Below are 18325 nucleotides of genomic sequence, written 5' to 3'. Positions count from 1 at the left end.
GCAATGTTTTCCCCCTTTTTTTTTTACTGATTCACTGCCATTCATGAATTTATTTGTGAATTCAAAATATGACTTTGAGCACAAGTCCCGAATTTCTTCTGGTTTTGTTTTTTTCCTTGTTTGGGTGCCGATAAAGCGCTGGTAAGACCACTGGCAATGTTTTCCCCCCTTTTTTTTTACTGATTCACTGCCATTCATGACTTTATTTGTGAATTCAAAATATGACTTCGAGCACAAGTCCCGAATTTCTTCGTGTTTTGTTTTTTTTCTTGTTTGGGCGCTGATAAAGCGCTGGTATGACCTCTGGCAATGTTTTCCCCTTTTTTTTTACTGATTCACTGCCATTCATGAATTTATTTGTGAATTCAAAATATGACTTCGAGCACAAGTCCCGAATTTCTTCGGGTTTTGTTTTTTTTCTTGTTTGGGTGCCGATAAAGCACTGGTCATTCACCTCTGGCAATGTTTTCCCCCTTTTTTTTACTGATTCACTGCCATTCATGAATTTATTTGTGAATTCAAAATATGACTTCGAGCACAAGTCCCGAATTTCTTCTGGTTTTGTTTTTTTTTCTTGTTTGGGTGCCGATAAAGCGCTGGTATGACCTCTGGCAATATTTTCCCCTTTTTTTTTACTGATTCACTGCCATTCATGAATTTATTTGTGAATTCAAAATATGACTTCGAGCACAAGTCCCGAATTTCTTCTGGTTTTGTTTTTTTTCTTGTTTGGGTGCCGATAAAGCGCTGGTATGACCTCTGGCAATGTTTTCCCCTTTTTTTTTACTGATTCACTGCCATTCATGACTTTATTTATGAATTCAAAATATGACTTCGAGCACAAGTCCCGAATTTCTTCGGGTTTTGTTTTTTTTCTTGTTTGGGTGCCGATAAAGCGCTGGTATGACCTCTGGCAATGTTTTCCCCCTTTTTTTTACTGATTCACTGCCATTCATGAATTTATTTGTGAATTCAAAATATGACTTCGAGCACAAGTCCCGAATTTCTTCTGGTTTTGTTTTTTTTTTCTTGTTTGGGTGCCGATAAAGCGCTGGTATGACCTCTGGCAATGTTTTCCCCTTTTTTTTTTACTGATTCACTGCCATTCATGACTTTATTTGTGAATTCAAAATATGACTTCGAGCACAAGTCCCGAATTTCTTCGGATTTTGTTTTTTTTCTTGTTTGGGCGCTGATAAAGCACTGGTCATTCACCTCTGGCCATGTTTTTCCGTCCCATGAGGGGGCAGCATTTGCTTTTGTCCATGTTTGCGATTTGTTGCAGCTGTTGTTAAAGCACTATATAAATCAATATGTATGTATTGTATTTTATTTGGTACAGCCGCCCCCATTTCGAGCTCAGATAACTCCCGACCCATACAATTTAGGAATTAACAATTTTGTGAATGAGTTAATTAGGTGCTCGGCAAAATAGTTTCCCACACAACTAACCCAAAAGTAAATTCACATTCCCTATTCACCTTTTTTTCGTCATTTCTGGTACCGAGTACTTCCTGGAACAAAAACACAATCTCACAATTGTCCACTGATAATTCTTAATCTGGACAAAAGTTGCCGCTGTGGAAATACGACCTACAAAAACCGCCTGTTCGAACTGCAAGAATTGTTGATTGGCCCAAGCATTGGGGCGTGGGGGGGGGGTCTTGAGAGGACGCACAAGGTCAGTCAGAGGATACGGTGTGTTCCTCCTCTGGCAGGAAATGGGTAAAAAAGAAAAGGTAGAGGATGACTAGTGCTTGTGTGAGGGTCCGAGGGGGTTGACAAAGATGCCAGTGAGGGCAGATGAGCACATGAAAGCGTCTCAGGAAGGCGGAGTGAAGGAAAGCCCTGTCCTATCCTGTCCCGTCCCCCCCCCTCATCACCTCTCCACCCCTTCCACCAAGCCATTAACGAGACCTAATTGGATTCTGATGATGATTTCAAAATGATTTCCACGAGGTGCGCCGGCTGACAGGAAGAAGAGTTCCTTGTCCCGCCGATCGGGACACAAAAGACAGACATTTGCGCATCATTTTGATCGCCTTTATCATTATGAAGAGCCTCGTCAAACCACAAGATGGCCGTTTTGGACTGTTGACTTCAATATAGGATTGACTTTATACTGGAAAATATAATAACAATAAGATGAAAAACGGCCGCGGCTTGGAATTGAAGCGTATTTACGTGGGTGCGGAGATGTGAGACAATCTTTGCATCAATGGATGCTACAGCTTCATGTTTGCTTTCAACATTTTAGCTTGTAGCAGACGTGCACATTTCACCATCACGTCATTGATCCACTGGTGAAAAGGACACTTATCCTCTCCTCTTTCATTTAGAACTGTTTCATACAACAAATGGGGTGCAGAAAGTCCTTAAGATTGAATGCCTGTCTGTGTCTTTTGTCTTGTGTCACATTATTTTCAATTTTTTTGTCGTACTGGAAAATATAACAATAACATTAAAAACTGGATAACAATAACATGAAAAACGGCCGCGGCCTGGAATTGAAGCGGAGGTACCAAATAGGGAATAGTTGTATATAATAATAATAATAATAATAATAATAATAATAATAATAATAATAATAATACATTTGATTTATAAGCGCCTTTCAAAACTCTCAAGGTCACTTTGCAGTCACAGGATAAGTTTTTCTGTGGGTGAGCAGCGGCAGCCACACGCGCCAGCGTTCACTCAACCCGGAATAACTGCAATGAATAAAAAGCTAGCTAGCTAGCTAGCTAATAGATCCCAGCGAAGCTCTTTCGATGCTGGCAGCCCATGATAGATTCCACGTGTCGGCATGTGGGGGGGGGAGCGGGTGGTAAAAACGAGGCATGGGGGCCAGAGACTCTCATAACAGGTACCGATCTGCACTTGAATATGTGCACAGCTGGCACACTGCGTATAGTGTGTCACTCCGTTTACAGTGCGGGTCGGGGCGACCCACAAATGACACGGTGAGGAACGTGCACTGTGTGATCTGATATCTTAAAGGCGACGGGGGTCTTTCACTGACATACAATAATCCACCTAAAACGTCTGCTTGCTATTGGCTGAAAGCAGGGCCCAAGGAATGAGCGAGCACATGTTGAGCATGTGATCTCAATTTTGTTTGTTAACTTAGTTCTGTGATCTACTTTGGACATCCTGGACCAGAAATACATTCAAATTATTAGGTCCTGCGAGGGGAGATGATAATAATAATAATAATAATAATAATCATCATCATCATCATCATCATCATAACTGTCATAATTATCATAATTATAATCATAATAATCATCTTAATCATCACATTAATCATCATCTTAATAATCATCATAATAATAATCATCGTAATAATCATAATAATCATCATCATCATCATAATGATAATCCTAATAATAATAACCATAATAATAAAAATACTACTACTAATAATAATAATAATCATCATCAAAATAATAATAATAATAATCATCATCATAATTATAATCATAATAATAATAACCATAATAATAAAAATACTAATAATAATAATCATCATCATCATCATCAAAATAATAATAATCATCATCATCATCATCATAATGATAATCATAATAATAACCATAATAATAAAAATACTACTACTAATAATAATAATAATCATCATCAAAATAATAATAATAATCATCATCATCATAACTGTCATAATTATCATAATTATAATCATAATAATCATCTTAATCATCACATTAATCATCATCTTAATAATCATAATAATAATCATCATAATAATCATCGTAATAATCATAATAATAATAACCATAATAATAACAATACTACTACTAATAATAATAATCATCATCATCAAAATAATAATAATAATAATAATAATAAACATCATCATCATAATGATAATCATAATAACAATAACCATAATAATAAAAATACTAATAATAATAATAATCATCATCTTCAAAATAATAATAATAATCATCATCATCATAATGATAATCATAATAATAACCATAATAATAAAAATACTACTACTACTACTACTAATAATAATAATAATCATCATCATAACTGTCATAATTATCATAATTATAATCATCTTAATCATCACATTAATCATCATCTTAATAATCATAATAATAATCATCATCATAATAATCATCGTAATAATCATAATAATAATAATAATCATCATCATAATGATAATCATAATAATAAAAATAATAATCATCATCATCATCAAAATAATAAGAATTTCATTTATAAGCGCCTTTCAAAACCCTCAAGGTCACTTTTCAGTCACAGGTTTTTCTGTGCGTGAGCAGCGGCAGCGTTCACTCAACCCAGAAGTACCTCAACTAGATAAAAAGCTAGCTAGCTAATAGATAGCCAGCTAGATAGCTATATAAGAAATAGATAGCCAGCTCGATAGCGCGTCAGATAGCTAATATATAGCAAAAATATAGCAAATGGATAGCCAGCTCGGTAGCTAGCTAGTAGTATTGGATTGGATTTACCTTTATTAGTCGTATTTATTTATTTATGTATGTATTTATTTATTACTTTGACTGGCAAAGACGGGTTACAGATCACCTCACAACCAGCAGCAGTTTGGTAGATTTAGCAAAAGAGGCTTCAAGCTGTTTATGGTCAAACTAAACATCAAACTAAGCGAACCGTATGTCGTGTTTGTAAAACAACTACTACCTGTACATGATGTTGCTTTTTTTAACGCAAAGGGTAAAACACCATAGATGGGCTAACAGAGAGTATCCATGTGGAAGCGTTCTCAGGCTTAAAGAGAATTGAGCAAAAATGGTGCAGCAGCACACCAAGAGATCATATCACAACACTACAGGCTACCATTAATTTATTCTATGCGTCCTTACTTGTCTAAACAGGTCATGCTGAGTCATATTTCACAACCCAAATTGCTTTGGGTGTAAAAATGGTGTTTGTCAATCATGTCAACTTTTGTATCTGGTTTTTGTTCCCCAGTAGAACAAGACATTGCCACTACCTGGAGAAAGGAGCGCATCTCTTTCCGGGATGAGCCTGTGCGTCGTAGTAGCGGCTGGGGTGGAGGGAAGAAGAGACAAAAAGTAAAACACTGACACACTTTTTTTTTTGGTCCAAAGTGGCAAAACTGCAAGTACGGAGCTGCTGTTTAGCTAATTTAAAGGACAACCCACACCATTTTTTTTGTTTCCTAACTGACATCAGAAAAACGTTTTAGAGCGTCTAAAATACCTAAAACACGCAGTATGATATTTTTAGTCAATTTCAAAACACCAATAAAAATGACTTAAAGTGTCTTACTTCAAAATGAAACCGGAAATGGCCAGTTTCAGAAGGTCCCGCCCCCTTGTTCGTGACATCACGCCAGGACGTCTTGCCTTGTTCTAGAATCAAAACAATGGCTTCAGATTCGGAGAAGATGCTTTTTTGTTACTCATCCAGTTATGAATATGATTCAAATACTTCTGAAGAGGAAAGCATAAATATTTGCAATTGATTAAAGAAGTCCTTCCATCTCATTTTGAGCCGTCAATGACACCACTGTAGCGTTCCAAAAAATGCACAAGATGGCGCCCAAGCTCCGTTGGAAATGGGCTGATTTGTCTGCTGGGAATTTGTCTCAACTAGTATCAAATAGTAGTCTTGGTGCAACACACAATTCACCATCGCACTATTTATGTGTTTTCCGTCTAATTTCGCCATCAACACGAAGTTTTCAGACCAAACAAAGTACCCAAAATGCATTGTGTGTCCTTTCTCGGTCAGGGACGTTCCTTCCGTGGCGTCACGTCAGGAATCGTCACCAACTCGAAAACAAGACTTTCTGAATATTCAGCGCGAGTCTTAAAACGTAAAATATGGCGATATGCGATGGAATCTTTGTAAAATACGCTCAGTGGAAGTCATTTGAAGTGATTTTACAAATTATGGACACAACTTGTCCGGAGGCGTCGGTTGTCCTTTAACGCGTGCAGATAGTTGACCAAAACAAAAAAATGAAATTTTTACGTTTTGGTCCTGATTCAGTCCACCAAAATAGTACATTTTGGTAGTCACCAGCAAAATTTGAAATGTCTGACATTTGACTTGAAGTCGCCATTTTAGTTTTATTTCAGCTATTTACAGGGGACCTTCAAAAAATATCTTGTCCTTGAGATTCTGCCAGAAAATTTTGCTCACTGTGTAAAATTCATAACTTGCCATTAACCCAGAAACTAATAACACCTTAACTTTACATTAACGCACACTTTGTTATCGTTATTATGTAAATTAACAATACACAAGAATCCAAATAAAACTACCATTCCAAAATGGAAGTTCAGCGTTTATTTTTCGCTGTCGCAGAGAAAAAGCTAACTCGACGAGGAATGTGCTACCGCAAAAAAAGCCAAAGAAACCCGAACCCACGTCGAGGGGACAACGTGGCGCTCGCAGAAACCATGGGTAAAATGTCCACGCTAATTTGGAGGCTCTAATAAGAGCTGCGAGATGTTTTTCTACAAATTGAATTTAAAAAAGAATGTTGACCAATTGGTGTCCTGTCTCCACTTGGTTGAAGAGCGAACGTCAGGTAATTTTGTTTGACCTTTAGCTCACTTTTACGTGGACGTTGTAAACAAGTCAATGCAGAGCATATACGAAAGCTTTAAAATCGAATGAAATGTCATTTTAAGATTCCTAGTAATTTTTTTTGCATTTATTACTATTAAATATTTTTTTCAGTCAATTAAAAAAGACAAACTTCACTTTTTTTTTCAACTTACACATTTTTCATCAATCATAGCACTATTATTTTTTTTATTATTACTATTATTATTATTAATAACCATTATTATTAGTAATTATTATTATTAATAATAATAATAGTAATACAGTAAAGTCTCGTTATATCGATATCGGATATATCGATAGTCCCGGTTATATCGATATTTTTTCGGACTCCCTTGAATATCGATATAACGAGACTTTGCTGTATTAATAACCATTATTATTATTATTATTGGTATAATAATAATAATAATAATTATTGTTATTATTGCTATAATAATAATTATTATTAGTAGTATTATTATCATTATTATTGTTATTATTATTACAGTATTAATAATTATAATTAATATTTATTATTAAATAATAATATTACTTAAAAAAAAAGACAAATCTCACTTTTTATTCAGCATACACATTTGTCGTGAAATCAATAATAGCACTTATTAATAACATTAATAATAATAATAATAATAGTAATAATAATAATAATAGTTGTTGTTGTTGTTCTTCTTCTTCTTCTTATTATTATTATTATTATTATTATTATTATTATTATTTACATTTCATGGGGTAAGATATATTTTTAGTAGGTTATTTATCTAGCTATGTGTTTCATATCATGTTTATTAAAAAAAAAAAAAAAAAAAAAATCCAAGCAACTATAGCACAGGTGCCAAAGTCAAGGCCCGGGGGCCAAATCCAGCCCACCACATCATTTTTTTCGGCCCGCAAAAGCAAATCAAACTTGTGAAATTCCATAATGCTTGCTAAAATTCTCACCAAAATGTCATATTTTTGGATGTAAACCACAATAACAGTCATTATTCCTTACTTCAGGGTTGAAAACTAGTTATTCATTAATTTGTTGTGCGCTCTGTATGTAATATGTGAAGGGATTAAATATTCTAATGGCTTCCCGAAATTCTTAACGGTCCTCGAGTAGAAACCATAACTACAATGTGGCCCGCGGCAAAAAATGACTTTGACACCCCTGGCCTATATGTGATGCTAATACATTAAAAATGCTACACCTAGCGCTTTCTCGTTACGCCTTCTCAAATTTTTTTACGGAATTGTCTCACACTGGTATTTATATAATTTATACAAGAATCGGAGTGGCAAATTACAACCTTTGACGTTCTACTCCCAACAAACCGTATATTTGAACCCGCAGCTAGCAGCGTGTTTATAAGTTAGCTAGCTAGCACTCTTCAGGACAAACCCCAGCCTGCATTGTCACCGCTGCTAGCAGAATTCACAAAATGAATCAATGAACTTTTCACATTTTCCTCCCCAGCGTGGTGCAGCTGCCACACTCGCTCACTTAAGGAGTCCAATAAGACCCCCAAACCCCCCCCCCACTCTCCCTAATACTGATGTTTATTTGGACTATTCCTCCCCGTGGCACCGCACCGGCCCCGGTTACCAATGACCCTTAGAAAGACAGTTCTCATTACAGGACTGCAATTTGATATCACAAGTTCATTTTGTGTAATGTTATTTGCAAATACTATGATGTAAACAACATAGCTTGTATTTTGGGGGGTAAAATAGTCATTTTAAAAATATCGATGTGTGAATGATTGACATTTATGGCAACAATTGTAGTTCTTAAAACAGCAAAAAGATTGCTGCAAAACAGTTTGTTGAATTATTTAGCCTGCTCAAGTTTTGATCAATGTTTGTTGGCTGTAAATGTTGAGAAAAAAAAAACAATTCATCAAATATACTTTCATTTTTTTACACATTAAATGTAGTTTTCCTTTAAAATCACATTTACAAAATCAAACAATGTGTTTACCTTTTCTTCCCTGATGACGAAAAAAATGTCTGCTTAAATCTGAAAGTTTTTGAAGTTTGCATATGAGCATTTATCACACATTTATCATTTTCTATATATACCAGGTTGTATTTTAAAATGATATGCTCAACACAATTTATTTATCACAATTTATTTTTACTTCAATGTATATCTTCAAATTAAATTTCATGATGACATTTCTCCAATTAGTGATGAAATTATAACATGGTATCCATGGATGTCGGATTTCCAGACTTGTGTGCTCATATTTTATAATATATTATTTTATCTTGTACTCTTTGACATTTGACTCAGCATGATTCCGAGTATTACTCTCTGTTGGTTTCAACTATCTTTGTGACTGCTTTATTTTTCCTGTGTATGATAGTTGTCCATGTTAAGCGCTTTGTTACAGCTTAAGCTGTTGTTAAAGCGCCTTATAAATCAATATGTATTGTATTGTATTGTATATTTTGTTTAATTTATATTTAAGTAACCATAACTGTGACATAGCCAAACATATCTTTCTTCACCATTTCAAATGTGTGTTTATATTTTAAAGTGAAATGAATTGAAAACAAGTTATTAAAATGCCACCGGAAAAAAATAAATAAACAGAAATCGTAGTTTTTTTTGTTGTTGTTGTTACATATCCGTGTGTTCGTCATTTGTGGGGTTCGGTTCGGTTCGGCTGGCCAGTTAGAAGGAGGAGTTCGGTGGGAGAGAGTCAAGAAGGGAGTGCGGTTGTTCTAGATGTCTATGTCATGGTGGGGGTCTGGAAGGAGGGGGTTATAAAGTAAGGCCGCCGCTGTGATGACCGCCTCACTCACAATGATGATGATGGACTTCATGGAGGACAAGTTCGGCATGAAGAACCAGGCCATGAAGGCCCCGGACTACTTTATGGAACCGACTATCGAGAGCCTGGACGGCGGAGTCTACTTTGCCAAGTCAACCCCAAAATGCGCACAGGCCTACGGCGAACACCGCGCCTCGCCTCGCTCCGACCAGCACGGTAAAACTTACGAATTATACAGTATATATTTTGTATTGATTAATTTTGAATCGACTTAATACGTAAAAGCATAACTAGCACATTGGATATTTTTTATTGTTGTATATATGGTTTTTATTTAGATTTGTTTTACTTATTACCGTCGGTGACTTCCAGGCGGGTATGGAGCGGCCAAAGCGGAAGAGCTGGCCGTCTCGGGGGGTTCATGTTGCCGCGGCGACGAGGTGGACGAAGCGGCGGCGGATAAGGGCGACGATAAGGTGACGAGCAGCAAAAAGCGGCGTCACCGGACCACTTTTAGCAGCGCTCAGCTCGACGAGTTGGAGAAAGTGTTCCAGAAGACTCACTACCCGGACGTGTACGTACGAGAGCAGCTTGCCACCAGAACCGAACTGACCGAGGCCAGGGTGCAGGTACGCCCGCACACTAAGACGCTTTTCGTTATTTTTTAATACTTAACAATTGCCCCCCCAAAAAAACCACAACGTTATCTTTCAGACTCGCTTCAAATTATATTCTAAAATATTTATATTTTTATATTAATGTATTTCTTCGGTATGCCGAAGCCATTTAAAAAGCAAACTTAGTACGGTGTTTTTAACGCTTTTTTTGCTAACATGTAAAAGTTGAATTCGTAAACAAATCCTTCCAACATGGCAACATAAATACGAGTTTATGAGTAACGTTTAGTCTACCCAATTTAAATTGAATAACATATTAGATTTCGGATTAATTTAATGTTTGCATGTTGGATGTGTATTTTTTATGCTCTTTTTATGCTCTCCAAACATGCCAATAAGAATGGGTACTTTACCACGTTATCTCCAAATGTGCAACTTTAAATTCTGTACTTAATTTTTGTTATTTATTCCGATTATGTTGTAGTATTTCTATGGACACGTAATTCAGAATAAATATCATCATGCTTTGCCCCCCTAAAAAAACGAAATAAATAATACTACTAATAATAATACATTTCATTTCTAAGTGCCTTTCAAAACTCTAAGGACACTTTACAGTCACAGGATATTTAAATGACGATTTTTGCTACATATTTTTCATTGCGCTTTCAGTTACTTCTTTTGTTTGACGTGTAACTCCCCAAAAATGGATTGAAGTCTCGCCAAACTTTTCAAAAGAAATCATTTTTTTAGCTACTTACTCAAATGTGGGTTCAATTAACTTGTTAATTTCTTTGAATTCCCCCATTTTTTTAAAATGTATTTCCAATTAGGTTCTTTGTATTATCAAGCCAAAAATATTTCCTTCCATTTGATTTGTAACCCAAAACAAATGTACTCAGGTTTTAATCAACTTTCCAAAATTAATTACAGCTATTCTTTTTAAGTCAATGCTTTATTTCTTCGTCCGTTATTCTTTCGTTATTGTCATCATTGCTTGCTTGTTTGAATCAAAACAATCAATAATCAAAGCGATGTCAAAAACGGCAATTTCAGATCCATATTTTTGAATGTCTTTCAACCAGCCAATAATAATGATTATGACAGTGATTCATAATAAATGTATTAATATCATTTTTGAAACATTCACAATTGTCATTTTATGCCACATATTGTCTTGTCGAGTAATTCTTTGAGGGGCAGCGATTACTACAGCGGACAGCTTTTCGTGTTATCCAGTTCTAGGTTGCATTTATAATAATAATAATAATAATAATAATATATTGTATTTATAAGCGCCTTTCAAAACTCTCAAGGTCACTTTACAGTCAAGGGATACATTTTTCATTTAAGGGTTAAAGGATTACTTTTATTCATCGTGATTGATCCAATATTATTATTATTTTCACTGACATATTTGTTATGTAATTCAACACAAACGCAACTCAGGAATTGTCATTTTTTTTAGCTATATGCAAAGCAAAGTGTCAATCATATCAAATCAATCACATCATGTCAATTTGTATTGCTTATGGTCATATGACCAAAGATAGTTGTTTCGCAATTGAAAACATGAGCGCTTGTTTTTGTTTTTTTTTTTTCCCCCTCTGGATTCTTCATATTATCATTTGTATGTTTGACCTGTAATTTCAAACAAAATTTTCCAAACAATTCGGAACTCTGTTAACATGTTTCAAGTATGTATGAGTATTTCAAGATGTTGGGAAATGTTTCTAATTTTTAATATCCTTGTTATTTTTCTTTTTTGTATTGGCACAATTGTTTAAAATTGAACCAAGAGTGTCAAGCTCCTCTAAACAATTTTCAGGAAAAAAATGGTACAGTTATGGGTTGTTTTTTTTGTGTGTGTAAATCTTGCTTTTTTTCCTCCAAAATTATGGTTATTAATCATTTTATTTATTTACTTTATCATCCGCACACATGCCCTGCAAACGTTTTCAAAACAAATACTGTATAGAGCATTGTCAAAAGATTCAGAGTTGATATGATTTGTGAAATCGGCAGCTGGTTCCTGTCACATGATGTTCTTCATGATGATGATTATTTATCATTATATCATTTTATTTCATGATTGGCCTGCTTATTAAACAAAAATATAATATTCACTTCACATTCTTAAGAAATATAGCTATGCTAAGTGATTGATTTTTTTTTTTTTTACATCGATTTTTAGGCTGATTGCTGCGATTGCTGAGATTGGGAGCCAAAAATGTGTCTCTCAATTGTTCAGATTGATTTTTTTTTGCTTCATTTTCACTTAAATTATTCACCGTGATCTTAAATTATTTTTGTCTTGTTAATTAGAGATACAGTTATTAGCAATGAAGTGAAGTCCAACTTTACTGTCCAAAACAACAAAAAAGATGCTTTCACACATGACCCCTGATTGAATCAATAAAATACAGTAAAGTCTCGTTATATCGATATTCAAGGGAGTCCGAAAAAATATCGATATAACCGGGACTATCGATATATCCGACCCTGTTTGCATGTAATTTTCTCCGTGCGTGCATAGAAATAGTATCGATATAACCGGGACTATCGATATATCCGATATCAATATAACGAGACTTTACTGTAAATAGATGGATTTTTCCAAACTTACCGGGAAAAAACTAGTTTTGCTCTATCATCAAATGTTCAAAATAAAATCATTACTTGAGCTGCATTTGGGAACATTTTAATGATTAATTTTTCAAAAACTTTTTTTTTACATTATTTTTGTTATTGGTTAGAGTGACCTGCACTACAAATGTATAAATCTTATAAATAAATGAATAAATACATAAACTGAAACTAACTATTTCACGAAAAATTATGCAGATTGTATGTACGTTAAATTAATTTGTTATTTTTACCCCACCCCCACCCCAATTCATATGTTCTCCGTTAAATTGTAGTCAAATTTGTTATAAGATTATTTGTAGTATTTGATTACAAGTGTAGAACCAAGTGTTAACATTTGTAAATTAAACTTTTTTTAAAGCTTAAAGGATAACCGACACCACTTTTTTGTTTCCTAGCTGACATCGGAAAAACGTTTTATAGCATCTAAAATACCCAAAACACTCAGGATGATATTTTTATTCAAATGCAAAACACCAATAAAAATGACTTAAAGTGTCCAAAATCTGCAAAAAAATTGAGCTACGAATTGGGCATTTTCAGAAAGTCCCGCCCTCAGTTTGTGACGTCACGGCAAAACGTCTTGCCTTGCTCGAGAATCAAAACAATGGCTTCAGATTCGGAGAAGATGCTTTCTTGTTACTCATCCAGTTATAAATATGATTCAAATAGTTCTGAAGAGGAAAGCATACATGTTTGCAATCGATTAAAGAATTTATTCCGTGTCCGTTACAGTGTGTCCTTTCTCGGTCAGGGGCGTTCCTTCCGTGACGTGACGTCAGGACTCGTCACCAACTCAAAAACAAGACTTCCTGAATATTCAGCGCGAGTCTTAAAACGTAAAATATAGCTATATGCGATGGAATCTTTGTAAAATATGTTCAGTAGAAGTTATTTGAAGCGCACAACTTGTTGGCATCGGTTGTCCTTTAAGTTAAAGGTCTGGAGAAAAAAACTTCATGTAATTTTTCAGTTCTTTTTTTTTTTTTAATCTTGACCCTTCGCACCCTGCCCACCACCTTTTCAGCTTCTTCCCCTGTCACCATTAACTCTCTAAACAGTAACCCAAATAGAACTTTATAGTACCTCTTTGCAATTTTTTTATGATGATACTAGTGCAGCGTGTTCTACCAGAGGCAAATTCCTTCTGTGTTCTATATATTCTTAGCCAATAAAAATGATTCTGATTCTGAAAATGATCTATATACAGTAAAGTCTCGTTGTATCGATATTCTCAGGAGTCGGAAAAAATATCGATATAACCAGACTATCGATATATCCGATCCTGCGGCATGTAAATTTTCTCCTTGCGTTCATAGAAATAGTATCGTAATAAGCAGTACTATCGATATAACCAATATCGATATAACGAGACTTTACTGTAGTTGTATTTCTGAAAGCGTATTAACCCCAACAGCCTATTAAATATTAACATTGTAGTTGTGAATGACCTTTTATTTTTCTTAAGTCGTTAAAATGTTTTTTTTTTCACATTTGACCTTAATTTCAAATGATCATTTTAAATGTGAAACATTCCCAGAACATCACAACGATTAATAATTTTCCTACATTTGTTCTTTTTACCACAATGTGTCAAGTCACACTTGTCATTTTGACTCATAATGTTATTGGTGGGGAATATGCGGGTGTGTTTCAGGTGTGGTTCCAGAACCGAAGAGCCAAGTGGAGGAAGCGGGAACGTTACGGACAAATCCAACAAGCTAAAAATCACTTTGCCTCCGCCTATGACTTGTCGGTACTGCCTCGGACTGACAGCTACGCACAGGTACACACTCTTGACATTTTTTTTTGAGATACAGTGATACCTTGGCTTACGAACTTAATTGGTTCCCAGACAGAGTGTGTAAGGCGAAAAGTGTGTATCCCAAAAATTAATTCTTCATAGGAAACCATTAAAATGAGAATAATCTGTTCCCCATAAAACATAATTTTCTACTTTCTAATTTTCCAAGCCTTAAAACTACACAAAATATACCTTATTTTATGTATAATAAATGTGTTATGGTATTATAATCAAAGAAATAAACTCTACTGTATAATAAAGTGGTTTTATTTACCTTTGTGATGGTCGTTGACGGCTTGATGGAATGGAGTGGCCGGTTTCATCAGCATTAGACACTTGATGAGGAACGTAACCTTCTTTCACCATCGTGAGGAATGTTCCCTTGTAGGTGCTTTCTCTGCGATAATTTTACCTTGTTCCTCATCAATTGTGTTCTGTTTAGCTGGGTTGATCAAGTGTACAGATGGATTGTGCGGTTCTTTGTGGAGCCTGATTGATGGGAATTTTAACCTTGCAGTCTACACTCTGCCTTTGAACTATCAAAGTTGAAACGAGTCCAAATGTCACTGTTTTCTATCCATTTTGTCACTCTCTCGCTGTCGTCTGCCTGTCTCTTTAATGTTCGAACCACCTCGCCTCACTGCTGCGTTCTCGACCAATCACGTGGCTTTAACCGAAAACTGGGGGCGGGGAATAGAAGACCAAAAAAATGTCGGCGGCCATTTCTTTTTTTGGAGAATGGCTTCACTCTCTCTGTCTGTAACCCACACCCCCTCACTGCTGCGTTCTTGACCAATCACGTGGCTTTAACAGACGACTGGGGGTGGGGAATAGAGGACCAAAACAAGCCGGCAGCCATTTTCTTGTTCGGAGAACGGGCTCGTTCGCGAACGACTCATCACTCATTGTGTCAGCTCCGTGTTTATCCCGAAAAATAGTTTGTATGCCAAGCTAAAATGTTCATAAATTTAACGTTCGTAAACCGAAAAGTTCGTAAGACAAGGGGTTTGTAAACAGAGGTATCACTGTACTTAAAAAAAATTAATAAGATAGCACTACTATAGCACTAAGATGCTATAAAACGGTTTTCTGATGTGTGTTAGGAAACAAAAAAGTGATGTCGGTTGTCCTTTAAATATTTATATTGAATCTTTTTTTTTCTCTTTCATGATAATGTTTTTGTCATTGCAAAAAAAAACAAAAAAACAAATCAAAATCTCAATTTCTAAATTTTGTCTTTTTCTTCCCTGACAGATTCCAAGCAATTTATGGTCTGGCGCCAATCCAGCCTCTCCGATGGTGTCCCCCTGCATGCTGCCTCGAGGTTCTCCCCCCTGCGTGGCCTCCTACACCCCTCGCTCGACCTCCTCCTCCTCCTCCGCCGCCATTGATCACGGCCACGGCTACTTCTCCAACCAGCAAAACCAATTTGGCCACGTTTCCCTCAACAACTTCTGCGGCGACCCGCTTCTGTCGCCGCCCGCCAACAATCACCACGTCTTTGAGACCAAACCCGAATTTGAGAGGCGCTCGTCCAGTATCGCCGTGCTTCGTATGAAAGCCAAGGAACATGCTGCCAACATTTCCTGGGCCATATGATACTGCTTTGACACCCACTCCCCCCCAAAAAATAAAAATAAAACACTTGGAGCTGTTGCGAGAACCAACAGAAACACCTTCAGGAGTGAGGAAGGCATCTGATAAATGCACTCTGTCGCCATCTCCTGGTATCTTCAGGAAACATTAAAAAAAAACACATTTTGAAGGCACATGTGAAACCCCCAAAAATAGACTTGTTGATATTTTTCAACAAGCTAGCAAACGCTAACCCGCTTGTCGAGGTCATGTGGACCCAACCAAAATGAAATCAATGCTTGAGTTGATAAAATACACCGTCAATGTGACTCGCTTCTCCAGCCAAAGAAACTTTAACCTGCTTCGAGATGATTCTAGAACTCTTCGCGAACCCACAAAATCACTTTTGAGGCTCAGGATTTTGGTGGATTTCATGCGCATGATGGCAAAAAAAAAAAAAATCATACTTGTTTTCACAAAAATGCACCCCTCCGTTCTTTCATTGTCACATATTAACCCACTTCTAGAAACAAGGAAAAGTTGCTAGAAGCCCACCAAAAAAATTTGGGAGGCTCTGGAGTGAGGTTGATTCCATATCATGCACCAGGCAATACAAAATCCTGTTTTTGTGATCCCACACGTGGTGTTTGGGGATAGTTTTGTGGTCGCAAGCTGACCCACTTCTAGAAACAAGGTAAATTTCTCGTAGAACCCCACCAAATTTTTGGGATGTTCTGGGGTAAGGTTGAGTCCATATCAGGCACCAGGCAATACAAAATCCTGTTTTCCTAGTGTTTTTGTGGTCACATACTGATCCATTTCTTGAAACAAGGAAAAGTTGCCCAGCTTCTAGAACCCCACCAAATTTTTTGGGGAGGATCTGGGGTTAGATTGATTTCATATCATGCACCAGGCAATACAAAATCATGTTTTCTTGTGTTTTTGTGGTCACATGCGGACCCACTTCTAGAAAGAAGGAAAAGTTGCCCGGCTTCTAGAACCCCACCCAAAAAAAATTGGAGGCTCTGGGGTGAGATTGATTCCATATCAGGCAACAGTCAATACGAAATCCTGTTTTCCTAGTGTTTTGTGGTCACATGCTGACACACTTCTAGAAACAAGGAAAAGTTGCCCGGCTTCTAGAACCCCACCCAAAAATTTTGAGGCTCTTGAGTGAGATTGATTCCATATCAGGCACCAAGCAATACAAAATCCTGTTTTTGCGTTTCACATTTTGATGTTTGGAGATAGCTTCTGTGTTTTTGTGGTCACATGCTGACACGCTTCGAGAAACAAAGAAACATTGACCAAAACAAACACTTTTGAGGATCTGGATTGATCCAATTTCCAGTTTGCACACACGTAGGCAATAAACACTTCCACTGCCAAAGTTTTGAAGGCAGATGTGATGTGATAAATGGGTTGAAAGCCAAAAACCTGCTTTTCTGGAAACAAACGTGCTTCCACTTCTGAAACAAACAAAAAAACCTGACTTACATGTGGACCAGCTTGTTTCTGTGTCGTACGCTACAAACAACTCTGAATGTGTGATGTTTACGTTCAAGTGCCTAAGCAAATAAATCCCCTGACGTCATTTCAAAGGTGTGTGTGATTGTTACCGCGCCATTAAGGCAATGAACTGAGCAGTACAGTTGTTGTCCGCCAGATGGCGGTAGAGCAGCGGTTATTGTATTTATTTCTTTATTAACTCCACTTAAAAAACTAGCGAAGTCCTACCACAAGTGTCAACCTAACAACTCTCAAGTTTTCATTAAAAAATCATTTTGTATGTAATTTTTAATTACGTACTTTCACCTTTTCCCAGCAAAATATGATTTTCTTTCTCAAAAGACGTTTGTATTGTACTTTGGACTAATACACCCTAATACATTAATAATACATATTATTTATAGCATCTCTGGCTTTCTTCTTTCCAAATATATACAATTGGATTGGCCTTTATTTAATATATACAGTGAGAACTCAACTTACGAACTTAATTGGTTCCCAGACAGAGTGTGTAAGGCGAAAAGTGTGTATCTCAAAAAAAAAAATTCCATAGGAAACCATTAAAATGGGAATAATCCGTTCCTGAGTTTCCATAAAATATACTTTTCAACTAAATAAGCCTTAAAACAACACGCATCATACCTTATTCTATGTATAATAAATGTGCTATTGTATTGTAATGAAAGAAATACACTGCATTGTATCATAAAGTCACTTCATTTACATTTGTGATGGTCATTTATGGCGTGATGGAATGGCGTTGTAGGTCGAAGGTCAAAGGGAATTGCTGTTTGGAAAGA

The 18325-nt window shown here is 36.1% G+C and overlaps 1 protein-coding gene across 1 annotated transcript in view; it reads left to right on the top strand.

Annotated features, from left to right (window-relative positions):
- Positions 1–17610, top strand: part of LOC148897580 (uncharacterized) — a 66290-nt gene extending 48680 nt beyond the window's left edge. The window contains exons 26-31 of the mRNA XM_088995934.1: positions 4887–4942; positions 4987–5087; positions 9373–9590; positions 9747–10003; positions 14295–14423; positions 15696–17610. Coding sequence (XP_088852060.1) covers positions 4887–4942; positions 4987–5087; positions 9373–9590; positions 9747–10003; positions 14295–14423; positions 15696–16040 — 1106 coding nt within the window. The 3' untranslated portion in view covers positions 16041–17610. The remainder of the gene's footprint in view (positions 1–4886; positions 4943–4986; positions 5088–9372; positions 9591–9746; positions 10004–14294; positions 14424–15695) is intronic.
- Positions 17611–18325: the final 715 nt, after the last annotated feature.

The sequence above is a fragment of the Hippocampus bargibanti genome, linkage group LG05 (genome assembly GCF_051943395.1).
Source record: "Hippocampus bargibanti isolate YZ-2025 linkage group LG05, ASM5194339v1, whole genome shotgun sequence".
NCBI lineage: Eukaryota > Metazoa > Chordata > Actinopteri > Syngnathiformes > Syngnathidae > Hippocampus > Hippocampus bargibanti.
Note: the sequence above shows the minus strand (reverse complement) of the source record. Positions and strands in the feature narration are given on the sequence as shown.